General features: G+C 31.5%; 2 protein-coding genes and 1 long non-coding RNA gene across 54 annotated transcripts; 2 read left to right on the forward strand and 1 right to left on the reverse strand.

Moving 5' to 3' along the window:
* Positions 1 to 1,399: 1,399 nt before the first annotated feature.
* LOC111014409 (histone-lysine N-methyltransferase) lies at positions 1,400 to 3,782 on the forward strand. The gene is made up of 7 exons (XM_022289125.2): positions 1,400 to 1,727; positions 1,838 to 1,899; positions 2,012 to 2,095; positions 2,401 to 2,455; positions 2,693 to 2,828; positions 3,396 to 3,446; positions 3,542 to 3,782. Exons 1-7 carry the CDS (start codon positions 1,616 to 1,618, stop codon positions 3,639 to 3,641), a joined length of 600 nt encoding a protein of 199 aa, XP_022144817.1. The 5' UTR covers positions 1,400 to 1,615; the 3' UTR covers positions 3,642 to 3,782.
* A 1,180-nt stretch (positions 3,783 to 4,962) lies between these two features.
* Positions 4,963 to 6,885, reverse strand: LOC111014586 (large ribosomal subunit protein eL31). 3 transcript variants are annotated; one of them, XM_022289377.2, is made up of 3 exons: positions 6,753 to 6,885; positions 6,519 to 6,628; positions 4,963 to 5,483 (listed from the first exon to the last, which is right to left on the reverse strand). In XM_022289377.2, exons 2-3 carry the CDS (start codon positions 6,599 to 6,601, stop codon positions 5,204 to 5,206), a joined length of 363 nt encoding a protein of 120 aa, XP_022145069.1. In that variant the 5' UTR covers positions 6,602 to 6,628; positions 6,753 to 6,885; the 3' UTR covers positions 4,963 to 5,203. The 3 variants fall into 3 exon arrangements, with proteins under 3 accessions (XP_022145069.1, XP_022145071.1, XP_022145070.1); XM_022289379.2 differs by having other exon boundaries at positions 6,757 to 6,791; XM_022289378.2 differs by having other exon boundaries at positions 6,730 to 6,753.
* Positions 6,886 to 9,245: 2,360 nt separating this feature from the next.
* Positions 9,246 to 25,575, forward strand: LOC111014497 (uncharacterized). Of its 50 annotated transcripts, none has more exons than XR_015791377.1 (18): positions 9,246 to 9,516; positions 9,624 to 9,770; positions 9,867 to 10,182; positions 10,477 to 10,575; positions 11,466 to 11,570; positions 11,655 to 11,740; positions 13,303 to 14,819; positions 14,937 to 15,316; positions 16,568 to 17,110; positions 17,213 to 17,326; positions 20,048 to 20,157; positions 20,405 to 20,580; positions 20,663 to 20,715; positions 20,999 to 21,168; positions 22,259 to 22,334; positions 23,231 to 23,630; positions 24,318 to 24,406; positions 24,942 to 25,575. It is a non-coding gene; the product is annotated as an uncharacterized LOC111014497 (long non-coding RNA). The 50 variants fall into 50 exon arrangements; XR_015791381.1 differs by having other exon boundaries at positions 21,111 to 21,168; XR_015791375.1 differs by having other exon boundaries at positions 20,405 to 20,576.
* The last annotated feature ends 1,738 nt before the right edge of the window (positions 25,576 to 27,313 follow it).

A 27,313-nucleotide genomic window follows, 5' to 3' on the forward strand; every position in this document is an offset into this window, starting at 1 on the left:
TAAAATTATAAAAATATTTTTAATTAAAAGTTGATAACCACATTTATTATTTCAAATTTAGATCATATTAAATGTTTTCTACCCATCTTATTTTATTGTCTTATTTTTTAGCTGGAATACTGTATTTTTTATAGAAAATATCAACCAATACTAACATATTTTATTTGAAAAACTAAATATTAGTACCATTTAAAAATTCGGTTTAGTTGTCATTCTATATGTTAAATATTAGAAATATTATATTAAAATATTTAAAATCACGTGCAATACACGTGCGTGATATTAACTAGTAGATATATGTGTGTGTTAAATCATCGTTGGGCTATGCGTTTGACATAACCACACTATATATGATATATACTGTATAACTCATTAGTTTGGTATATAATATACAATGTATATTCTATAACGCATAGAAGAAATCAGTTACATAAGAAAAACAAAATGAGAAGAATAAATTATGGCAAATTGCAAAAACCACTATGAACTATAATAGTTGTCACAATAACACCCCTCTGAACTTTCAATTTAAATTAAAACTTCGAACTTTTAAAAATGAAAAAATTAGACCCTGAAATTTTACAAGTAAAAATCAAACTCTTAAACTTTCACAAATTAGAAAATTACACCCTGAATTTTTGTAAAAATTAAACCCTCAAAATTAAAAGAATTGAATCTATTTGAAAATTCCAAAACAACTTGTACGATTTGACTACATCAGTACGATGGAGAGCTTTTGTTCAATCTCTAAATCTAGCCAGGGATTCAATTTCCCTCACCATCACCAAGATTGATGTCGACTTCAACAACTTCTCTGACGGTAGAATTTGTCGAGTTGAAATTTGTACAAGGAAGTGGAAGAAGATGAAGAATATGAAGACGCTGAGAAAGAATTGAGGTTGCAATCAATATCTAGAGCTAAATCAACCGGTAATCCACCTTCAATCGACGATGTAAAGGCCAATTATGCCTCTTCTTCCCCTTCTCAGTTACCTAATTCCAAGAACGATGTTAAATTTTTCCTTCATGTCGGAGGAAACACCTCAGAATTCTGGTTTCGACGGAAATGCAATTCAAGATCTTTGACGTGTCGATTTTGTAGACAAAGGCGCGTGGAGCTTTAAAATTTCTGAGCCATGAGCACTACCAGAATTTTGTGGCAGACTTCCAATACTGTTTATCTGAGATGTCCGCAAATTTAAATTTACCTTCAAAGTTTGAAAAACTCTCCCGCGACCCAACTTAATTTTGGGCCTCCTAGGGGCCCATATGAAAATGGGGCAAAACCAGACGAACGCCTAGTTGGGCTCCTTGATGAAGTCTCATTTGACTGGTCAAACAAGACAACGACGTCGTTTTCAGTTGCTGACAGTAGTCGAAATACCGTTACAACTCTCCCCATTCTCTCTCATGACTGATCTAGGGTTGCTGCCATAATCAGACTGAAATCGAGCATATGGTGGAATTAACGGACGATCGATCGGTCGATCGGAAACCCTAACCTTGATGGCTTGATGGTTCAATCTTCAATTACAGAACCCTAATTCATACTATCCGGCGTTGTTCCGCTCCCAATTGTTGTTCTTCGTTCTCTCCTTCCGTTCAAAGGTTCAATATGGCGATCAAGAGGTTTACTAGAATATGGACGAAATCTCGGGAAGATGTGTTGTCTCTTCCCACTCGGGATGATCCGTTCAGCGACGATTCCCGTCCCATCGACAGCCAAGGTAATCTCTCATCGGAATTTAATTCGCATACGTTGACGATTCTCGTCCAGTTACTGAAATTTGATCGTAGGCTCGAATGCTCTCAACCTAATTCGGTTTTTGATTTACAGAACAAGAGGAGATGGTTCGTTCGTTCGAAAGGGCAAACGCACAACAGAGTTTTTTTTGGCGGGTATGGTACGGCTGAATATTCTCCAGCGGTTTTGTCCTAATTTCTCTTCATTCTAAGAAAATTATGGAATCTCGTTTCTGATTGCTCTTCTCTGTGCTCGATTGTTCGTCAGACTGTGTTTGTAGCATTTCTCTTTTGCTTCGCGGCTTTTCTTCTTTACTCCATCGTCGAGCAGGTTTCATCCCCATGGGAACTGGTATGCTAGTTTTCCTGAGAATCTTATCCATCCATGTTGTTGCTCTTGAATGCATTATTTTGAGATATTAAGATGGTGTTTATATTTTAAAGAAGTATGAAAGCAAGTCTTCTTGTTGAATTAAATTCTTATCACGAAATTGAAACTTCTTCGAAGAGCTTCACTCCAATTTCATTGTTTTACTTCTATATGCTTTAGTTATAGACACAGTATTGTAAAGGATGCATTGAGTTTATGCTCTTGGTTCCATCGTTTGCATTCTACAGATGCACTACCTTTTATTTTGTTTTTTTTTTCCACTGCAGCGTTATCATGCTTACTTCATGGAGGAGGTCGACTCAAGGATGATTATAGCTGCAGGTTTGTCTTACAAATTTCTACATTGGTTTCAACTCGTTTTTTCATGTTTGATTCTCACCACTTCAATGAAGTACAAAAAGGCGCCATCCATATCCAAACACTCCAAGGGCCAAGTTCATTTCAGAGTTCTATTGCTGGCTGTGAAATGTGTTGAACTGTAGCCATGCCATGTCTTTAAGTTATATGCTTTCACGCTCTGTTGGAATCTTGCTAATACTAAGAATTGAAATTCTACAGATTGGGTTGCTATTTTAGCGTGTTCATTTTCGATCATTGGGATTATTAGTAAGTCAAATTACCACCGGCGATGGCTGTGGTGCTCATTCTTAATTGGCATCCCACTCTCTGTTTTCTGGTTACATTTTATGATGAGGTATTGTAGGAAAACTCTCATAGTCTTTTTTGTCTATTGATTGTGTCTGTTACTTGGTGAGTTTTATTCCAGTGTAATTCTTCGATATTTAACCATTTTGTCAAAGTTATGCTACTTAATGAAGATGTATAGTGTATGGCTTTTACTTGTCATCTATAATCCTTTTCGTTTTCCTAATCTGTTGTCAGTTGTTTTGGTTCTTTTACTCATTTTCCTATAGAGCAGAATGTTGTGAACAGTGATCTATTCCGATTTCATGTGTCTAGTTCATATATGTATGTAAGTACATATGTATAAGTATATCTTCTAGTAGGAAAGAGGGGTCTTCCAACACCATGTCAGTTGAGCAACAAACTTAGAATCGGACTGGTAAATAATAGAAGAGATATATTAAGCAAAGAAAAATCTAGACATAATGTGCGAAAATAACAGAATAAAAGTATCTATCATATGTCTCTTCCAATGAATTTTTCTTTTCGGTCACTTTGTGATAACTGTTGGTGTCACTTAATAAGGGCGATCTGAATCGATGAATTTACAGTTTGCAATGTTTCATTTTTGTTGCAGTTTGCCTAAGTTTCGATGGGATGTTATCTGGCTTCCTTTTGGTCCTCTCTGGTAGTTCCTGAAAAATGATATGGTTCTCTCACATTTTTCGTTTACGTTTATGTACTTTGGAACTCACTTCATGCTTACGCTTGTGTTTATTGCAGTGGGGCAGGAATATGTTTGTATGTAGATCATTTGCTAGCTGAATCATCAGAGGAGATAAGAAAACTTAGAGGCTACATGTATTCTTATAAAGCTAACTGAAAACTGGCCTGACCTCAGTTTAAACGTTACAGTCCTGTGTATTATGTGGTGGCAGGGATTTTTTTGTTTTTCATATCTACTTGTAAGTTAGAACTTAGAACTACGTCAACTATCTTTTCTTTAGTTTTTCACTTTTTACAAGTGCTTCTAAAATCTTTTTTTAACTCTCAAGGAAAAAAAGGGAATTTGATTTTAGTTGTTCCATTCTAGATATGATTCAAAATTAATTTTGAAAATGGATTAGATAACAATTAAAAAAATTATAAATAGGCATAACTTTATAAACTAAATGTTATTGATCGATCATGTCCTGTAAAACTGTTTCAGGTCACTGACATGTTTGTTTCTTATGTTGATGGCCTAATTTATAAAACCAGCTTAATACATGTATAAACATGATGTGAAACCTGAAAGTTACCTCCAAGGTAAAGTATATCCTCCTTTATTTTTGTAATGGTAGAATCGTGCTGTTTTGTTCTCGGAAGGAGAGGAAAAGTGTGTAAAGAGCAAAATAAGAAAAGTATGTAGGGTAAAATACATTTTTGGTCTATGAGTTTGAGGATAGGTTTCGATTTGGTCTCTAAATTTCAAAAAGTGATATCTGAAGTTAAAATTGAATGTTGATGTGGCAATGGTGAGTTTGATATTTTATAAATTTCGTATGATTTTTATTTGTATGAAATTTTTTTATACAGTAAATATCAATCCATGACTTCTATTTGTAAATTTTAAGTTGATTTCAATTCGTATTGATCCACTTACATATAATAACTTATAAAATGGCAAAATGATTCACTGTTAATTTGTCGTCATCAACCCTAAAGTCCTTTCCAAGTTAACTCTTCACTTCACAAACCATAAAAAATTGATGAGTCCTTTCCAAGTTAACTCTTCACTTCACAAACCATAAAAAATTGATGAGTAAGTTGAATGATAGAGAAGTTTCCAAGTATAGTTTGAATATTGAACCTTAGAAGTCGTGTAGAGACGAGAAGAAAAGAGGAAGTTGGTTTTCAAGCAGTAAACATCTCTGAAGTTGGTTTTCATGGAAAGATATTTTGTAAAGGGAGGAGAGACTGGGGGAGGGAAAACGATCGGAGAGAAGAAGGGGGAAGAGAGAGAAAGAGGAAATGGTCATCAATGACCTTCGTTAGCATTTCGTTGGTCCACGATAAGCCCCAGACTGAATGTATGAAGAAACCATATAAGTGGTGTGTGTTAACGACTAAACTCAAGTTTGATTGTGATTTATATTCAATAAATGATGAAATTAGTTAAATCTGCAATAGTAAGTGAAAATAAGTGTTAAATAATAAACAAGTTCATTAATGGAAGGTGAAATTGATGCCAATAATCAAGTGTAACAGAAAAAACACTCAAGTCAAAACACGATTAAGCAAACACTAACATAACTAAAAAGAGCTTCTTCCACTGGGATTGAAAGTAAAATAAACAAGTGCACCGATCGGAGGACAATGACAGATAACTCTCAAAGAAATTTAGGACAAAAATTTGCCAAAAGCTTCAAATACCAGAGAAACAAGAAGGCAAATGGTATGAGATCAATCTTCTTCATCAATGACCTTCGTCCCTAATCCTTTCAAACCTTCTGCTGGGATTTCTGCAACAGTAACAAGAGAATACAATTCTTCCTTTGCATCCTCATCATCGTTCCTCTTGCGTGCAATGCGAACTCTAATTCTCCTCGGAACACTTCGAATTCCTCTGCTCCAGATGTGCTTGTTCAATTTCACGTCCACCCTGACGTCCTTCGTTCCCATTGCTTTCTCTGCAAACTTTCTGATTTCCTTAATGGCATTGGGAGCCTTCTTCTTGAAGGTACTGTCATTTAGAATTCCAGTAATGCATGAGAACTACAGAATTGGAACGTTCGCGAAATACGTAATTTTGTATTCGAAATTGGTACAAACAAAAAATTCTTCCAGTTGTAAATGAAAATAATGATGGAAAGAAATTAGGGGGAAAACTACAGATGTAAAGATGTTAAACTAATAACACAACATGGATGGTGAGAGAAGAAACAACACATAAAACATCCCACCAGCCAAGTTTTTCTTTCTTTTTCTTCTGATAACGGAAGTCGCAGCTTTGCTCCCTTGTACCCAAGGGCACCCACACCCGCCTCAAGGCCTAGACTCACGAGACATCAAAGATTTTTGATATTAAGCTCAACGGATGACTCGAACTTGAGACCTCTAAACAAGTATAACCAATAGACCCCAAGCCTACCAACCGTGCTGCCCCTGGGGGCCTCCAGCCAGTTTCTGCTATTATTACACAACACATACAGTACAGACATCTAATATTTCTTCCTCCGATGGGAACCAAGTGAAAGTTACTAGTACCCAATACCCAATAGCAAACTATCTTTCTATTAATCTTCCATTGTATAAATTTATTTAACAATTCTCCAACATTTTGCTATCATCTCTCTTCTGGATCTCATATCCATCTTCAATAATCTCCACGGCCAATTCACTACCAGTACGCTCTATTATTCCATGATCAGCTGATATGCGTTCTTAAAGCTCCTCTTATATAAATTCCACAATGAACACAAAAATAAGCACATTGACATACCATGTACCAGTTGACAATTCCCTAATTTATAACTAAAATCGCGAGAAAAAAGTATCAGATTGGAGATATTAGTTTCAAAACATAAGCAACTGAGATCTCTGGCCATAATACGCAACTAACAATGATTACTAGCGAGGAATGAGTGAAAAAAAAAATTAGCCGCGGCATGAATTTGTTCTATTTATGTAGGGTGTCATAATCAGAGTGGAATCCAGCATTGAAATCGATAACAATATGAATTGAGACCAGGAAGAAAAAGTAAGAATGAGTAGGTACCATCCATGCAAACGCTTGTGTAGATTGATGGTGTACTCTCTCGAAACCACCTCCTCCTTCCTTCCCTTCGTTTTCTCAACCATATCTGCAGTCTGCTTCTTCAATCAAACCTGAAATCAGTTGATAGAAATCATGAATAATAAGAACAATAATACAACAAATTTCCAGGGATTGACCTCGGGAACGAAAACAAAATATAAGCAAGACGAACAAGGACGGTAGATCGAGAGATACTTGCTAGGGTTTGAGGCGATGCAGCAGTCGATGCAGCAACAAGCAGCAAAACCCTAGCTTTGGCGAGAATTTATACTCTTTTTTATCCATTGGGCTTTATATGCGGTCTGGGCGGCAGAGTGGAAATGTAAGCCCAAACTCCACGAATAAAATTTGAAAATTATTATTTCCCACTTAATTCATAATAGAAAAACAAATTGTAATGACTTGATTAAAATATCTCTCTCCCCATATATAATATGGGTTTATAATTTTTTTTATGCAAAATTTTATGGTAATTTTTTTATAATATGAATTTATTAATATATTATTTTAAATATATTGCAAATATTCCATTATTTTGTTATGTAAATTTGGTTTTATTGTTTTTTATTTTGAAAAACCTGTTTAAAACGTAAGCCACTGTTAATTGTTAATGATATTCGCTAGGTAATGTATGTATTTAAAAAAACATTTATTTTGTAGCAATATTTTATGTATTTCAAAAAATATCACCAGCTTTTCAAAAATTTTAAATATAACAAAATATTGAATTTTTATTTTTACAATTTTACCCTTATGATATATATATATATATATATATATATATATATATATATATATATCTATCTGATATACATCTAATTTATATATGATGTATATCATACATCAAATCTATATGTGATGTAAATTTGTATATGATACACATCAAAACTATATATAATATACATTCGATGTAACTCTGATATACTTCCGACATATATTCGATGTACCCCTAATATACAGTATCAGATGTACCATGATTTACATTATCATATATACCATTCATATACATCAAATGTACGTATTATACATATAATATATATATTATATATATATATATATATGATGTACTTTTAATTTATGATATACTAAATATATTTCCAACTGATAAATTAAATATAAGGTATATCAAATATTTAATTTTTAGTTGTATATCAGCTGTTTAAATTATAGCTTATCATTTCAATATCAAATGTTTAATTTTTAGTGGTATATCAGATGTTTAAATTATAGTTTATCATTTCAATCTGTTGATTAACATACTAATATTATCACTACTATTTATTCAATATTAATATTAATTAGATTCTAAATATAAGGGATATCAACTGTTTAAATTTATAAAGTATATCAAAATTTTAACTTGTCTTTTTAGACATGCATGGTCCACGTAAAAAATAAAAAATAAAAAATCTTGCACCATTGTTTTCATCTGAAAAAAAATATTGGATATAATAGTATGATATCAACACAAATATATCATAATTATATTAGTAGATATAATGGTTATATCAGATGTATATAAATGGTAAATTAGAAGCATATTAAGTATATATCAGAGTTATATTAGTGGTAAATCATATAAACATATAAGAAGTCATATCAGTAGATCCCATAGTAATATCAGTGGTATATCAATGGTAAATTAGAGACATATCAAATATATATCACATATATATATATGTGTTGTATAAGCGTGGTAAATTAATGATTATCATACGTATATCAGTTGTGAGACATGTTAGAAGTTGAGTAGATATTATGGTTATACCAAAAGTAAATTAATTGTATATATATTAAATGGTGAATTTGTAGTTTTACCATTGGACCTCCATTTTTTCTAATGTTATATTTGAAAAAACGGAATCTGGTTACTATTTTACTTGTTTTACTAAAATTATTTCTCATATTTACAAGTTTGATATTTTAATATCACAATTATTTGTATTATGGAACACTTTTTTTTATATTTTAAATTAAACAAATAAATATATAGGTGGTGTTATCATGTTTTAGTGTATTTTAAATATCAATACAAATTTGTTTTTCAGATCATTATTATCTACTTAAAAATAAGATTATTATTTTTTATAGCGACTTATTATATATATATTTCCACATATATGAAATTGTTTAAAATTTATTTTACGTGGATAAATTACTACGTTTATGAAATAAATATTAAAACAAGTTAAATAAACTGTAATTTTGAAACAGCCATGGAGGGAGTTAAAATTAGTAAAGCCTACTTAATATAATAAAATCATAAATTTGCAATTCTATGGTAAAAATATAGTTTTTTTTGTACTACATATGGGGTGGACATCTATTTGGTTGGAGATATATCTCAAAAATTTTATTGGGACTATTTTTCTTAAAATATTTAATATTTTAACTCTGACTTTCACTTAATATTTATTATTCCTTTTTTATTTCCAATATTTGTACACTTTATGGCTTTTGTAATTAATTTTAATTATTATTGCAATTTTTGGGTATTTCTTAAATGCTTATCATTTTGCAGTTGTTGTTAATATAAAACATCTTTTACGTATTGGACTTAACGGGCCGCAAAAGTCACCAATTTGGGCTTTTATTTGGAAAAAGCCCATAACTTTTTGAAGCGTAAAAAATCCGCAATCGGGTTCGCGTATTTCGCAAGCTAACCTGTTGGCTATAAATATGTTACCGCCCATTTCGTCGTCTTCACCATTTTCCGAGCTTTGCTGTGAGAGTTCGTACATTCGTGGCTGCGTTCTTTCCTCCGTTAAGTGTTCCTTTATCCACTTTCTCAGCTCTCTATTTTCTAGGGTTTTCTATCGTACCTAATGCAATTTCCTATTCTTTTATTTTTCTTCCCATCAATTGTACGTCGACTCAGAATGGAAGATTTCAAGTTTCGTATTAGGGGAGATGAGATCAAATGGCTAAGCCTTGAGCGAAAAGAAAGAAAATCCTCACTGTAAAACCCTAACCCTAACCCTAATCCTAACCCTAACTTGATATTATTCTGAATGTCATTTCGGAAAAATATTCTGAACTGAGAAACAGAGGCTCTTTTCGTCGCAGTGAAGAGAGACGAGAGTGGCTGTGGTCTTCGTTGAAGGAGAATCGAAGTGTGTGTGAGCCGGAGGGCCACGACGTAGCGGTAAAAATTCTACGAATCAGATAATGGAGGAAAACTTGAGTGGCCACAACGGTGCAATATTTTGACAAGTATGTTTTATCAAATTAATATAATGCTGGATTCTTTTTGTTAACACTAATATATCTATATCGTTGGCAATTTGAATTTGTGGCCGCACTTACAAGAATTGAAGTGTTCGACGGATCGATTTCCTAGGGTACGCTAGGTTACCATCACAAAATGGGAAGGGCGTCGGCAAATTGAAGCTTACTACACTGGTTTAAATCATCTCTGGAAGTTCATTGAAAAAGGAAAAAAGAAAAAATGAAAAAAAGAAAAATAATCATCTGTGATCAAGGGTGGACCCATTTGCAGAGAATGGAAGAAATTATCAATTTCAAATGGAGTGTACAATAGTCTCTCTCATTCTCGTAACCATTTTCGACTCATCTGCACAATCAAATGGAGCAAGAGGGCAAGAGAGGTTTACCATAATGTAAGGTATCTCAATTTCAGAATCATTGGGTGGGTAAAGGTCGGAACCGTTGTTTTTATGGAAGTTAATTATTGTTGAGCGTATTCGAGGTAATTACAAGTTGTGTTGTTATGGTGGTTTTTAGTCTGTCGATTATGCTTCAACTCTATTTCAAATAAAATGTGTTTTAACATGTGGTCTCAAATATCAATTTTCTGGTTAATCTAAAATTAGAATAATCTGAACATCATGAGGAAACTACTGTTCTAATTTTGCTATAATTTTGTGTTATGTTTGAATACGACTGTTATGGGATTTAGAAGACATAGAAGAGGGAACAGAACTAGGACTTGCTCCCAGATGCTGTGAGGAAAGAGAGGATGAAGATTCCTTCTCAAAGAGCAAGCACTTCTCATGGGGTAAGCTTTATTTTGTAGGAAGAGCTATGAACTTGTAGAGTCATGATTTAGTTCTCAACAGTGAGATTGCAGATGTCGCTATGATCAATTTCAAGTTAGTATGTAGCTTGAGAAGTGAGAACTTATGTATGTTAAATATATATACTAGCCAATTCTAAGTTTTATTTTTCAATTTGAAGTTATTCAAGCTTAAAATCACTAAAAAAAAGTTTCTCCTTATTTTAGTTGGACCGCTTTACATCCAATTATCCCTTCCTTGAATTGTCGCTTCTAGAGGGTCGTCTCTAACCTTTCTTAAATTGTGTGATGTTAAATGAATTTCTATTGTTCATAGCTGATTCTTAATTCTCTGTTTACAACTTAGGCCATCATGCTCGATAATACAAGATTGAGGATTCTCAACGAGATTATCTCCTCATACTTGTCATCAAGTGTCATTCGCATCCTAATTATTATTTGTGAATACTGTAACTATTTGATGTATATCGAGTTTATTCAGTTGAACTATCTTCCCTGTGAAGATGATTTGATTTTGAACATGCCAATTTTTATTTTTATTTTTTGAAATCTTATAATGCGGTTCCCTTTGTTCCTTTGCGGTTTACCAGCAATAATGGTAATGTCATGAAAGTGCTTACTTTGCTGCCAATACTTTTGGTGCATATACACAAATTTTAATTTATTTTTTAATTAGAACTCTTTATTATAATTTTCAAATATATTGAAACAGCCAAGTAATTAGAACTTTTTTTTTTTTTTTTTTTGCATGAAGCTATCTTAATTCCGTTATCAATCATCCGTCACTGCTCTATTCTACTATGACGTGCTTGGGTTGTTGTCCCTTGTGCTCTTATTATGCTACTTTTTTTTTGTGTTGCATGTCAAACAAGTGAACAGATCATCCAGATGAATTGATACTATGTTTTTATGATGACGGTCCTTTCAAAATCACTTATAACTTTTGACTTGTTTGCAATGAATATGTTTGCGACAAGGTATATTTGTTTATTATTTATCTATTATTATTTTTATTTGTCTGCAAGAGAATAGTATTGAAATTTTAATTTCCATTACTGCAGGCATCAGTTCTTCTATACGGTGGTCCAACCAATTGGAACTAGTTCTGATGTTTCTATATTTGCCATGATGGAAAGAGGACCTGCAGGTATTCTTCCTTCATCCTCCTTTGTTTAGTTACTGGTATTAATTTTTCTTTATTTTTATTTTTGAGAAAAGTATTTCTTAATTATTTCTGGAACATGAGAACCTTGCTCTTGTGGATAAAGTAGTTTGTATAGACTGTGACGGGAAGTTTTGATATAATTGCAGTATAAATTGGATGTTTTCTTAAGATTGGAGCATGATATTGATTGTGTATGGTTTGGTAATTACTTACACACATGGGCCCTTCAGTTTTATTCTCAGGATAGCTCTCTCATGTTACAGCTAGCTGGTTTCAAGTTTATTGATCTTACTTTTCCTAATTTTTTTGTATTTATTTAGAAGTAATGCTGTGGTTTCTTATACTCTTTTTTTTTATTTCTTTTTTTTTTCTACAAAGAATAATAGAATGGAAACTGTTTTTTTTTCTTTCATCTTTTTTAATTGAAAAATTAAACAAATATGTTTGTAACCATTTCTTGTTTCTTGTTTTTTTTACCATTTTTAATTACAAAAAGTTTTATATAAAAATTAGTTTTTAATTAAATATTTAAAATTTTTGTTAGAAATATATATTATGTATTCTTTAAGTCAAGAAGGTTTTTTTTTTAAAAAAAAAAAATTGGGAAGAGGAACCAGGAACAAAATAATTGATGTTTTTGTTCCCATAATTTCTTCACAATTGTATTTTAAAAATGAGTAAGGAGAAACATAATAGTTATCAAATGAATTCTTAATTTTTTGTTTTATCCTTTCATATATTGGGATTGATTTTAAAGCTTTATAACTATTTGGTTTAATGATGATGGTTTAACTTTTTCTGTTAAGTTTTTATTTGCTAATACTTAATTAAGACTTTGATTAACAATGATTCTTCCAGATTTGAAATCTCCAACTTACATATGTATGGTTTGAATTATGCACCATCCGTCCATTGCAAAAGGTGTCCCCTTAATATATGTGTTGGAGGTCCTTGTTTTTAATATTTTAACTCCAATTGTTCATCTAATATCTATTTATTGGATTTTTCATATTTTTATACTTACAAGTCTTCTTTTTTTTTTTTTTTTTTAATTTTTAGTCAATGTTACGCAGTTTTTTGGGCATTTTACAAATATGTATAGTTTTGCCTTTTGTGTTTTAACTGTTAGTAAATATTTGTTTTATATTTTGAACGAATATGTGAATCATAATTTAATAAGTTTTGTTAACATAATCATTTTTAATAATGAACTTATGGAATCATATGTGAAATATATATTCTTTTCATTGAAAGTTGTTTATTAATAAACTTGTTGTTATACCTTCCGAAAACAATTTTCATTGAACTTTTAGTGATGTATGACCATGCCATTTACGTATCACATCTATGGATATGAATCGAGGGATAAACATTGGTGAGACTTCTTCTCTCAATTTCATCTAAAAGGATTTTAGTAACTAATTAAACCCCCTTGTAACTTTGTTTAAAATCTTATGTATCTCTTACTTAATTTGGTTCTTCTTTAATGTTCTCTTTGATCTGTGGTAAAGTAATTTTAGTACATCTTCTGAGAAATGATTCAGGTACATGCTATGGAATTTGTAAGGTCGAGGAAGTTCGGGGCCAAACACAAAGCGTTTGTAACTTTGAATAATCTGAGACTTAGCTCTCTCAAATCTCGGACGAGAGCGTAGATCGGATGTGGATGACTGAAGAATGGAGTTTGCCGGGTGGAGAGCCAGGTCCGATTCCATTGTTTCAATGGTAAAAGGAAGGAAATTTGAGTAATGGTAAAATATATCTAATTTTTATGATTCAAGGATTCATTTCTACGATATAAAAATTCATATTTAATGTTCAGGACTCTAATGTTTCACTGTTTCACTTATAAGAGTTCGAATGTTTAATTTTTACTATTGAAAGGGGTGCAATAGACCAATTTATCCACCTTTAATTAATGTTAAAGCAGTTTTTTTAATTACTTTATAGATATGTATACTTTTGATTTTTATCTTTTAAATGTTAGTAAATATTTATTTATTATTTATTATTTAGAATGAATATATGAATTATATTTTAACAATTTCTTTTAACATAAATCATAATTTAATCATAAACCTGTGAATCATGCGAAATACCTATTTTAGTCGAAAATTGTTTATTAACGAACTTGCCATTTGAAAACTACTTTCCGTTACATCCCTCCCCCAACAAGATGGTAAAAAAGGGAATGTTTGGTTCCAGTTTTCAAAAGGGAATGTTTCATTGTTTTATAAATTCGGGTTTGCTGTAGTAAATACTATTTATTCTATTTACTCCTCCGGTGGTTGCAGTAATTTATTCCTACTTTCAAGTTACTATATTATATATTTTATCTTTATTCTCTGTTCTAAGATGTATTATTTATTAATTAAATATATTAAATAAATGAAGAAATTAATTAATTATAAATAAACAAATCAATTTTATTAAAATTACATGTAATAAATAATTAATTTGATAATTTTTCTATAGTTTTTTTTTTCTAAATGATCCAAGAAAAATCTAATTTTTTTTGTTATTGGTATCTATTTTCATCTATTTTTTATTTTATATAGTTGTTCATTTTGTTTCTATCATTTTTATTTTACTTTTTTTTATCACAAAAGATGTTATAATATTGTATAATTATTTATTCTAATTTTATATCTTCTTTTTCATCGATGAAGTTAATAGTTTTTAAACAAACATTATTTAAAATAATTAAATAATCAAATTTACTTAAAATAATAAATTATAATATTATTTTAAATTTTATTTAGGAGTAACGTGGATGATAATTAAGTAATCTATCTTTTAAAAAATAATTTAGTAATCAAATTTACTTAAAAGATTGTAAGTAGCGAAAAATTAAATAAATCGTTGATCAACATGGAGTGGGGAAGTATTGGTCTTAATGGGCCGAGAACTCACCAAGTATAGCCCATGATGTTTGAAGCGTAAAAGATCAGCAACCGGGGTCAGCGTGTTTAGCAAGCAGTCTGTTTTCTATAAGTTGGTTACCACGCACATCACTGGCCTATTCTTCACTGTCGTTCTTCTTGGCGGAGACTTCCCTCCGGTTAGGTTTCTTTATCGTCTTTCTCGGCTCTCTGTTCTATAGTTGCTGCATTTTCATTCACTATCGGAATTCAATATCAAGTTTTGCTGCATTTTCATTCATTATCGTCTTTCTCAGCTCTTTATTCAAAGGCTGTTTCGAATCAAACGATCGTTACTGAAAGTTGTCGATACTGTGGGTACAGATTGGAGTGGAAACGAGAACCCTAAGTTTAAACCCTAACTTGAATTCTCGACTTATCTTTAATTTTTTTTTCCTTTCGCCGGCTGCTCTAATTTTCGCCTATTTTCTATTTTTGAAATGAATTTGGTCGCTTGTTTTGCAAACAATTCTCAGTTTCCTACACGATTCTTGCCCGCTGGCGTATATACTTATTGATGGAATCTCCTGACCAAGTCGGTTTAATTTCCCAGAATCATTGCATGAGCATTTCTACTTCCGGATCTTCAACCCAAGCCCGCGGCCGTGCAGAAGTGGCCACTCTAATGTCTTGATCAGTGAGTCTTTTGCGACCCTGGCATTTCGGTGCACTGTAGTAGGGACGTTGAAAAAAACTGGACAAATATAATTTATTGACCTGCAAACAAGTTAAAAATTTTCAAAGGATTTAATTGGTTTGTAGGAATTAAATAGTTGAGGAGTTAAGAAGGATGGTAATAACTTAGTTATATATGAATTAAAAATTTTCGTTTAAATTTTATCTTGTTTTATATTTCCATATGTTATGTTTGAGCTTCAAGTTGTTATCGATATCTGTGTTGATCATGATCGGTAAATTATTTTTTGTTTGAACTTTTTATTTTCTATTGCATAGACTTCTGGTGTATTTTCTAATGCATAGACTTATGTGATCCGAATAAGTAATGCACAAAGTTCCTTTTAGGAAATTTTGATGCGTTTGTTATTTTTTAAAGTTATGTTTGCTGACTAACGTATTCTTCTTCTTCTTTGTTTGTTTGAGTATAACTCTTGAGAAAACACAAGGACATACAAGCATCAAGTGACGCGCCGTTTCTTTTGGGTCAAGTTTTTTAGCTCACCTTTATTTCAGTACTCTTAATAAAACAAAGGGGTGCACTAAAATGTTCACCCAGAATGTTCCTGTTGGACAATTACATAAGCATTAATAATTCCTACTACTTGCAAATCCTCCTTATCGATCAGCCATGTTGCTTTTGTAACTAAAATAGCGGCTGAAACTACACTATAAAACAGTTGGGGAGAAATTAAAGAATGGTCAACGGGAGTTTCTTCTGAATCCTTCATCATGAAGTACCAAATGAATGATAGGCGATTCATTTGACCATTTTCTTAAATATTTTATTCATCGTTGACTTGAGATAACGTTTAATTTATTTTCATGTTCTAAGAGTTGATAGCTGTTGTGGGTACATTATGACTCTTGGTTATACTGACTTGGAAGTCAAGTTCAAATCTTCTGGTGAGATTAATATCAAAAGCTCTTGATGTATTTCGGGTCTGAGCCTTGGGACGAGATCGAGTGTTCTTGAGCATAGGAGAGCAAATTAAAGTTCTAACTCCCGGTTCTCAAAAAAGAAAAACAAAGAAAAGACGTACCAGTGAATGTTTGGCCTTCCTAATTTCGGTTTGAGTTGTAATTCTTTGAAAATTTTAATTGTTATGTATCTCCATTGGTTTTTCTTTTATTAGACGAAGTACCGTTTTCCCTTTTCCCTCCACTATAGATCAGTACAACAAAGAACCTTATTTACACATTCCATTTGCAGTTCTTTAGAATCATATCCGGAAGCAGTGCACCACATATACTGAATGATGAAGACAGACAAATCTCTAAGGTCCTCATTTTCCCTCACTTGCTACCAACTTTATTTTCAGGAATATTGTAACTTGAAATTTAATCAATTTTTGTGGAAGTTGGACATTTTTGCTTTCATGGTGGAATTTTGTTTATCTTTTAGTTGATCATGACTTGACCTGGCTTTGTAGTTACACCAATGGTTGACAAACCAATGATTCCTTTTTCAGTTCTAAAGACCAATTGTTAGTTTTGATTTTTGCTTACATGTTGAGATCTGTATGTGTTATTGTGAATTCGGCTGACAGCCACCCTTACTGCTCTTTAATCTTCTGATTCCTTCTTAATGTTTGCTTTCTGATAGCCACGGTTTCCTACAGCCTTAATCTTTTTGTAGACTTTAAGCTGTATGATTTTTTATTTGTTAAGATAATAACTTTTTGAATTTGTGAAATCTCTTGTTGGAAGGATGAGTTATCGTTTCATTTCCACAGAATGGAGTAGTAAATCGAAGGTCAAGTATAACTATGTAATTTTTGTATCACATAAGCAGATATGAATCAAGGGATGTGCATTGCTGAGTTTAAAAAGTAAATAAATGATCATCTTTGATCAGGGGCGGAATCATTTGCTGAGCATGGAAGAAATTCCTGCCTTCGACGTCGAAGCCTAACCACTACGGTTTTTGCATATTCATTTTGGACTCATCATTAGTACAATCAAATGAAAGGTATCTCAATTTCTCAAAAATAATCATTTTTTAAAAATTATGTCTTGTTAATGTTCTGGTTTCCTGTTTTAATTATTCTTAAGAAATTTAAGCATTTTGCAACTATATTTATTGTTTTTCATTTTTTGAGATCATGTTCAAAATTGTATAGAAATTTCAGAAACAACTAAAACAAGTTTTTTCTTTTTTCTTTTTATTTTTTATTTGTTCCAAGACATAAATAAAAAGATTGTTTGATCATATTTTAATATATGAATTTATTAATGTTGGGGCTATATCATTCATTTTTCTTTATTTTATAGAAATTTTGGAAACAATCCAAATAAATTTCTTTTTTGTTCTCATTTTTCATTTGTTCTAAAACATTAGTAAAAAGATTGGTTGATCATATTTTAATTCATAGATAATGGAGTCATGTAATTTGTTTTTCTTTATTAAAAAAAACAGAAACAACAAACAACAACAACGAGTTCTACATAAACTTTATTTTAAAGATTATTTTTAATTCATTTATTTGATATTTATCATTATAACTGCACATGTAAATATAAAATATGATGTATGTATTTAGTTAATTTTTTTATTAAAGAAACATTTTAACTTATAAATTTTATTTAATATTAATAATTTATTATTGGCTTATTAATATGGTTACGCTATTGGTCTTTTGTTATTTATTTATTTTTTTTAACAATGTAGCTTTTGGTATTTTCTAAGTGCGTATAACTTTGATTTTCTTTAACGTTTGCAAATACTTATTATAAATGTAGAATCACTTTATGAATTACATTTTAATTCTCAACTTATTGATTCATGTGAAGAATTTCAGTATACCGGAAAATTTTTTATTCCTCCCGTGGTATGGAGAATTTTCATAGTCTTCTCATTTAATGTATGCTATATATAAAGTGTCTATTATTATTCAAATAAAAAAATAATATACTTTGTAAATGGGTCCACATATTTAAAAATAAAATAATCTACAGATTTCTACCTTTCTCACCGTTGTAACTGAAAATTCTCTCTCATTAATCACATGTGACTATTTAACTTTCTTATTTATTTTTATTTAAAATTTATTCAAATATCTTACTTATATCTTCCTCCATTTTCTTGATAGAAAAAAAAAACAAATCGTCCATTTTCATTTGTGTTTCTTCAAATCAATTTTTTTTTCTTTTAAATCTTTTATTAACTTTTAATTAAATAACTAGTCTTACATACTAATAAGTTATACACAAACTTTTAACTATTTTAATCCTGCTAACTATGAATTAAAAAAACATCTTCAAATTGATGAATTAGATATTCATCAAACAAATTTTTAAAAAACAAGATAAATGTCTTAAACCTTCCTTATTCATAGTAATAAAGCAGCAAGATCAATCCTTCGTTTGCTCTCTAAAATCTAAAAATTTGATTTTACTTTACAGAAGTTTTTATGAAGTAAAATCAAAATTTCAGATTTTGATTTATGCTAAGTTTATTAAAAAAAAATAATGATGAATTTTATTATCTGACATAAAAATGTAACTATGGAATATAGAAGTTTTGAAATGTAAACAAAATTAAAGTAAAAGACTTTAAATTTTAAAAATTAGAATACAATATTTTAAACATTAATTAATAAACAAAATAAATAAAAAGGTAAAAAAGTTGCTATTTAACCAAATTTTAAATTTACACAACCTCGTCTTTTAGTTAATTTTTAAAGTAATTTGGTTAATTTTTAAAGTAATTTGTTTAGTTAAGTAAGACAACATTTTTGCAACTAAGTTCTAACAAGATAAATGGTCGTATTTAACCATTAATTAGATAAAAACGTACTATTAAAAAAAAAGAGAAGCAAACCATGGTAGATAATTTTTACTTTCAAATAAGTGGCAACTTTTTCTTTTAAACATGTGATCTAAATTTTAAAATATATTTTTTTTGTATAATAATAGGAAAAAAATTAAATGAGAAGGGAAAAAGAAGAATGAAATAACTAAATAAGTAAGTGAATTAAAAAAATAACAATTAATAAAGAAAAAAAATAGTTAAATCACATTTAGTAAATAGCCAGAGATAGCATTTATCATTAAAAAGAAGATAGAATATAGCTGGTAATTAATTAGATAGAGAATTTACTGGAGGTAGAAATATGTGGATTGTTTTATTTTTAAATATGTAGACCCCACTTATAAAAATATGATATTTTTCTAGTTGTATAATAATAGACATTTTACACTCAGTAGTGTGGAAATTTTCCAGAGTATATGAGTTTAATAGTAATTGGCATGTGTTATTTTAGACATTTTTTTTAGTACAACATGTGAGGTTGAGAATCGAACTTGCAACTGAATTAGGTTAATTTTGGCAGTTATATTTTGGACAAAATAAGACAATTTAAAAAATATTTAATATAACCTTGCTTTAATTTGATAGTGGGCTATTTAGGATTAGTATTGGGCTTATTGGGCTGCAAAGGCCACCAGTTAGGGCTTTAGTTTTAGAAGCCCATTTAAAGCTTAAAAGATCCGCAACCAAGGTCGCGTATTCAACAAGCAATCCGTTTCCTTTAAATTCATTACCGCCCGTTATCATCCTCTCCACTACCATTCTTCTGCTCTGCCGTGAAAGTTTCCTTGCAGTCTGGTTGTGTACTTCTCTCCGACGAGGGTTGCCTTTATCGTCTTCCTCAGGTTTAATTTCTAGTGTTTTCTTTTTGCTTAATCACAGTGTTGTTTCTTTTCGGATTGGAATGTGGCAGCTTAAAGTTTAAAACTGCTGCGCTGGCGTTTTTTCTTCTCGCGAGGAAGTAGCCTGATTGTTGCGACAGATTTGAGAGCGTAAGTCAAGAACCAGATCAAACGCTGTCGATATTTGTAACATTTTTCAAACGTAACTGATCCTTAAGTTTTTCTGTTCTTGATTGATCATTATTTCGCCTATTCGTGTTTAAATAGGTACATTTCAGAGAGGAAAAGGGACTAACTTGAAACCCTAACTTAAAATCGACTTATCTTTTATTTCGTTCTTTTGTCGGCTGCTCTATTCTAATTGCGGTCGCTTACTTTTTTTTTAATTTCTGAAAAGGTTGGGGTGGCTCATTTTGCAAGCAACTCAGTTATCTTCAAATTCATTCTCCCGCTCGCCCATTTCTTTATTGACTCGATCTCCTGTGTCCTGACCAAGTCAGTTTGCTTCTATTGCGGTGGCTCTGAAACCAGGACGGCTGCAAAACGCCAGAAAAGCGTGAATCTCGGTGGTGGGTAATGTTTCGAACTGCAATTCCCAACGAACTTCCGCCAGACGTTGCAGGAACTTACCGGCCTGAGATTTGGTTACTCGCAGGTCCAGATGGTGCTCATACAAAATGAAGTTCACTAATGTTAAGCGTATTCGAGGTAGGGATGAATTGTATGGTTGTGTGGTTTTTAAGTCGGTCAATTATGCTTGCACTCTGTTTTTTTGTTTTGTTTTTGATAAGAAATCGAACTCTGTTTATAAAATGTGTTTTAACATGAGGTCTCAAATATCAAATTTTCTGGTGGTGTCATTGAGATTAAAACTTATTAAGTTGAATTAACGCAGTCCTACTTGATCTTGTATTTCAATTTTCTGGTCAATATAAAATTAGAATAATCTGAATATGCTTTGATTAGTTTTTGTTCTTGAAATTTTTGGCAGCGTGATCTGGCTTTTTTGATTAGTCAAAATGTGATACTTGATAACTTTATGTGTGAAACTTGCTGAACATCATCGGGACACTAGTATTCTAACAAGGTGCTCTTCAAACTAGGACTGACTTTCCTTAGAGGATGAAGATTCTTTCTCAAAGAGCAATCACTTTTAATGGGGTAAGCTTTATTTTGTGGCATTGGTAAATACAAGCAACAACTCAACTTTTATACTTTTTAAGAAGAGCTATGAACTTGAAGAGTCAAGGTTTCCTTATGTCCTGATTGGTCTTTTTTACCATGTGTGAGGACATATTTTAATTAATAGGTAATAAAGAGTTTCAAAACTCTCATACCTTGGGTTAAAGAGGGACAACAACAGATTTAGTCATTTTTGTAGGGAAAATAGTTCTAGTAGTTTGTTTTTTAATATATAGAAGATGAAGTTTGTATTTGATGGTTAAGGTTATGATCAATACAAGTTAGTACGTAGTTTCATAAGTGAGAAATTATGCATCCTAAATCTATATAATAGCCACATCTAAGTTTGATTTTTTAATTTCAAATTATTCAAGCTTATAAACGCACAAATAGTTTCTCCTCATTGCAGGTGGGCCGCTGTACGCCCAATTATCCCTTTCTTGAATTCTTGCACCTTCCTTGATTAAATTGTGTGATGTAAAATGAATTTCTAATGTTCATTTATTGAAGTCAGTTTTTTTTTTGATTATTGAGTTTCTGTTTAAGACTTAGGCCATCATGTTCGATACTACAAGATTGAGGATTTTCAATTGTGCATGGTCAATTTATCTGCTAGATTACGCCCTCATAATACTGTAACTTTTTTATGTATATCTAGTTTATTAATTTGAACTTTTTTTGCCCATTATGATTATTTGATGATGAACATGTCGATTTTTGTTCGAAATTTTATAAAGTGGCTGCAATTACTTTTTAAGCATACACACAAATTTTAATTTTCAGTTTATTGAAACAGATTATTTGTTTTTTCCGTTATTTGCATGAAGCTATCCTAATTCCATTATGAATCATCACTCTATCAAACAACAAAACTGATTATGTTTTGTTTTTCTTAATAAGAATCCCAGACAGTGTGTTTACGATGTTTTATGAAAACGGTCCTTTAAAATTTGTTAATAACTTGGGAATATGGTTGGGAGGGACAAGGTATATTTGTTTATTATTTTATCTATTCTTTTTTCTTATTATTATATATATGGTCTTATAATGTTCATTTCCCTAACCGCAGGCATCAATTCTTCTATATGATGGTCCTACCTATTGGAACTAGTTATGATAGACCTGATATTTGTCAGTATAGCAGGGTGAGATTTGAACCTACAACATTTTTTTGTCGGAAAGATTTGTTTAACTAGTTGATTTATTCTTAACTATATATAATTATTTTTAGTACAATATGTGAGCCTCTTGATTGGAGGCTAATATCTTTTTGTTGTTGCTGCTTTCCAATGTTTGGAATTGAATTTAATGTGAAGCTTTTATAAAAACTTGACTTGATATATGTCATTTAAAACGCATGCGTTTGAATTTTAGTAACGCTTGCAATTTATCTTTATCTATATGATAGTTTTATAGTAACTTTTTCTTTGGTGGGCCCTTCCATACAAAAATCAAGAAAACGATGGTTACGGAGGGCGTCTTAGATAAGTAATTTAGGGTAAAACAAGCAATTTAGATTTTTCTTTTCGAATTTGCTGATGATTTAGGGAATATAAAGTTTATATCTGATAAATTTGTTTCTTTAAAACTATTTCAAGAGTTTTCAAGTGTACTGCTTATTCATGTTTTATATATTTAGTTGAAAATACTTTTTAAACAATACATTGATGTTATTTTTATAATTTCTTAGTATTTTAACTTTGATTTTTTTTCCACTTAATTACTTATTAATTTTGTAATATGTTTACACTTTCAGTCTTTTGTTTTTTCTATAATTAAAATACTATTTTTTTGTATTTTTTAAATACGTACAACTTAATTTTTTTTTTCCAAATTGTAGAAAAAAATATTTATTTTAAATTTATGAACCAATATAATATATGAATTATATATTGAGTAGTGCGAAATACACTTTTTACTCATTATTTATTTATAATAATAATAAATAAAAAAAACTCTCTCCCGTTGTTTCTCGAATAACTCACAACACATAAAGAAAAGAGAGATGAATTTTCATATCTCTATATCTTTAATTTCTTAGTGGGCCGAAAAGGAATTGTACTGGAACTAAGGAGCCCAAAAACACAACTACCGAGTTCGTCTAGTTGGCAAGCAATCGGTTCTCCTATAAACTTCGTTGCTGCCAACTTCATCTTCTTCACTTCAAAACCCTAGCCGTAACCCTAACCCTAACCTTACTTCATCCGCAACCACACCATCAATTTGATAGTGTGGTTGCGGATGGCGCCATTGGAATGAAAGACTGAGAAGAAACTCAAATACACAGCGGTGCAAGTCTAGAGTGGTGCTGGGAGATAAGAATGTCTAGAGTGGCGCCATCGGCATGGTCTTAGCTGTATCGAATCGAAGGTAAGAATGTCGAGGGTTGCCACAGCGCTGGTTTGATTATTCCATTTCAAGACAGTCTCTCCCGCTTGCAGGTTGACCGCTTTACACCCAATTATCTCTTCCTTTAATTCTTGCTTTTAAAGGACAAGCACTAACCTCCTTAAATTGGTTGATGTGACATAAATTTCTACCGTTCATATATTGAAGTCAGTTTCTCTCTGAGACTTGGGCCATCATGCTCGACTCTACAAGACTGAGTATTCTCAATAGTGCATGTTCAGTTTATCTGCTAGATTATATGTTCTCATACTTTTTAAGTATTATTTGTGAATATTGTAACTATTTGGTGTATATCTAGTTTATCCTAACCCCATTATCAATCATTGCTCTGTTCTGGGCCCTGCTTGGGGTTGTTGTCCCTTGTGCTCAGATTTCTACATTTTCTTTGATTTGGTCAAACAACAAAACATATCATGTTCTTATATGGTTAACAAGAGTCCCAAAACGCAATCTCTTTCCCCGTCATCTTCATATTTCCTGAACAAGAGTCCCATAATCCAGCGGTGAATTGACTATGTTTTATGCATGTGGTCCTTTAAAAATCACTAATAACTAACTTGTCGGTTGTTTGCAATGAATATGGTTGGGACAAGGTATATTTGTTTATTATTTTATCTATTCCCTTTTTTTTAATATGGTTTTGTTCTCAATTTGATTGATTTGGAATTTTTTTGTCTGCAAGCGAAGTGTTTTTAAAATTTTAATTTCTCTTATTGCAGGCATCAATTCTTCTATATGATGATGGTCCAACCAATTTGGAAATGATCTGATAGACATGATACTTCGCATGATGAAAAAGAGTTTGCAGGTATTTTTCATTCATCCCTGTTTGTTGAGTTACTGGTGTTACTTTTTTTTATTTTCGAGTAAAGTATTTCTTAATTGTTCATCATCATTGATTCCACATTTGGGGTAGCTTCGGGTGAAAGGGAACTTCTGACTTTTTTTTTCTTTGGACGAAAATCTGTAAAGGGATTTGTTTTTTAATAAATATAATGACTATAATAATTTGTATGTCTTTCTAAGAATGGTGTATTATTGTGTATGTAGTGGTAATTGCTCACGAGACATCGGCCGTTCAGTCTTTTCAAGCTAGCTCTCTCATGTTATGTTGGGATTGAATTTGAAGCTTCTATAAATATTTGTTTTGATGATGATTGGTTACCATTTTTTCTTTTTTTTTTTTGTTATTCAATAGAAATCTGTAAGTTTTGATGTGATTTAGAATGTATGCACGTTTGAATTTTATTAATGGTTGCAATTTAACCTTCTAACTAAATTTTCTAATGTTTTTCATTAATTAATTATTTGATAATTCTCATGTCTTAAAAATTCTAATTCAGTTATAGGTAGTGTTGGTGATAGATGAGTGGAAGGCTTCGCTCCACTTGGCCTTGGCAAATGGCTGATAGTAGGCTCTTTGTTCTCAAATCCAAATATTTAAGACGATATGCTCAGTGGCAGCTTAGCATCGGTGGATCGGGCGACTGAGAACAATTCTGGAGTAGCTTGTAAAACTAGCTGCCGACTGAGAACAATTCTGGAGTAGCTTGTAAAACTAGCTGCCGACTGAGAACAATTCTGGAGTAGCTTGTAAAACTAGCTGTTGGAGAACTGTGTCGATGTAGTGATTGACTATGAGATTACAGCTCAGAAACCAATCGACAAGCATTGATCAGATTTGCGAAGTTGTGACTTCCACCCACCATAGTTAATTAATTTTGTACCTAATTAACTTCAATCCGTAATTTGTCAAAAGGTAATTATGGATTGTAGTTAATTAGGTAAAAAGTTAATTAACTATGGTTGGTGGGGTTTGTCCATCTTGTGAGAACAACTTGGCAAATCTGATCAATGCTTGTTTATTGGTTTTTGGAATGTAATCGTCATCTGCCTCCACCCACACGCTTCTCCAATAGTCTCTCTTGCCCCTTTTCCACACTCTCCACATTCAATAATACACCTTCGGTGAATCAATGGCATCTTTATTTTCCGTCTTTCAATTATAAAAAGTAAGATGTTCGCACATGCTAACTCATGCTAATTTGATGTGGCCTGATACTTCTTACTTCTTCCATTCTTTATTACTGCAAAATATAAACAAATAACAATATTTTAAAACTAACATAAAATGATGTCACTTGTGCATATTCACATCATGTTGGGCATAATTAATTGTTAAAATATAGTGGTTATTGTTCAATTTGATTCTCTTTGTATGGCAATGTTTTAGGAATTTTAAATGAAAAAACCTAATGGATCAAGGCTGCTGGTGAGCATAAACTTCAAAGACTACATATATTTATTTGTTATTGAACGGTGAAGAAATCATAAATTAAAAAAGCATCTAAATTAGTATATTAATTGAACTTGGAACTATTGGTAAACATTATTAGGAAAATTTGAGAAATTTTGTCAAAGTGATCAATCATATGGAAAAGGAATTACTTTTCATAGCTAATGGTTGTACTTTTATGTGCGTGTGGAAAATAGTGGTGATTGTTCATGTTGAAAAACCCATAATTAAAATGGCTTCAAATAATTGTTTAAAAAAAAAAAGGCTTCAAGAAATGCCAAAATTCTAAAGATATAAAATTGATCCATTACAAGAGCACTGCCTAAGTAGGGAAGACACTTTTCTACGAGGTTGGGACAAGGAATACATTTTTTACCTACTTCACTATCTAATTTCTAAAAATAACATCTATTTAAATTATAGGTAAGAAAAACATTAAATTAAATGTTTTTAAGAATTAGTTATTTAAATTAGTAGATAATATAAATACTAATATTTTATATACAAAAATTATAAATTAAATTTATCTATTATTTTTAATTTCAGGATAGATATTGAACTATGAATTTTATATGTGCAATTTTTTCGATCTCAACTTTTATTCTCCAAATTATAAAAATAAATTTTTTTTATATATAAGAGTTATCTAAATTAGTAAATAAACATGGATTTTAGTAAATTAAGTGAAGTTGCGAATTCAAACTCATGACCTCTTGGTCAGAAATAATGTCTATTATCTCTGATTTAAGTTCAGTGGGATAGTTTTTCATAATTATCTTTTCCAAGCCCCATTACTTTTGTATGTGCCTCTATTTGTAATGTACTTGACAATATTTTCTTGTTTTTTCAACAATTATTATTATTTTTGTTATTTCTAAGAGGACTCAACTAAGAAAAATTATTTGGGTTAATTTAGGAGTTTTCGAAACCATTGAACTAGACCAACTAATTTATTGAGCTCCCTTAATCAAAATTTCCTACAGCTATGTTTCTGATGTTATTTTTCTAACCGGGTATAACTTATTAATAATTTTGTTTGGGGATGAAAATACCCTGGACACGTGGAGGACCCCTATTGGTACTCCAAGATGGCCCATGAGTCATGCCCAGCTTGGATAGCCGAGATGGCTGCCACCAACGCCGACGAAAGCTAAGTATGAGGGCCGAGGTGAACCTGGCCCAGGTCTGACCTACCGGGGAGCTCGGTAGGGGCCGATGTGAGCAACTGTCTGCGGCGTGATTATCGGGCGTAACCGTCGGTCCCGAGATCACCGGGTGTAACCGACGGTCCCGAGATTACCGAATGTAACCGTCGCGAGATTAGCGGGACCACCACCCATAAGTAGAGGACCTCACTCCCCGATCAGGTACGATGATTGCTGGCTTCGAACTAAACTTGGAATCCGACCTATACTGACT

This window comes from Momordica charantia, assembly GCF_013281855.1.
Source record: "Momordica charantia cultivar OHB3-1 chromosome 6 unlocalized genomic scaffold, Mcharantia_2.0 BLBB01000006.1, whole genome shotgun sequence".
Lineage (NCBI taxonomy): Eukaryota > Viridiplantae > Streptophyta > Magnoliopsida > Cucurbitales > Cucurbitaceae > Momordica > Momordica charantia.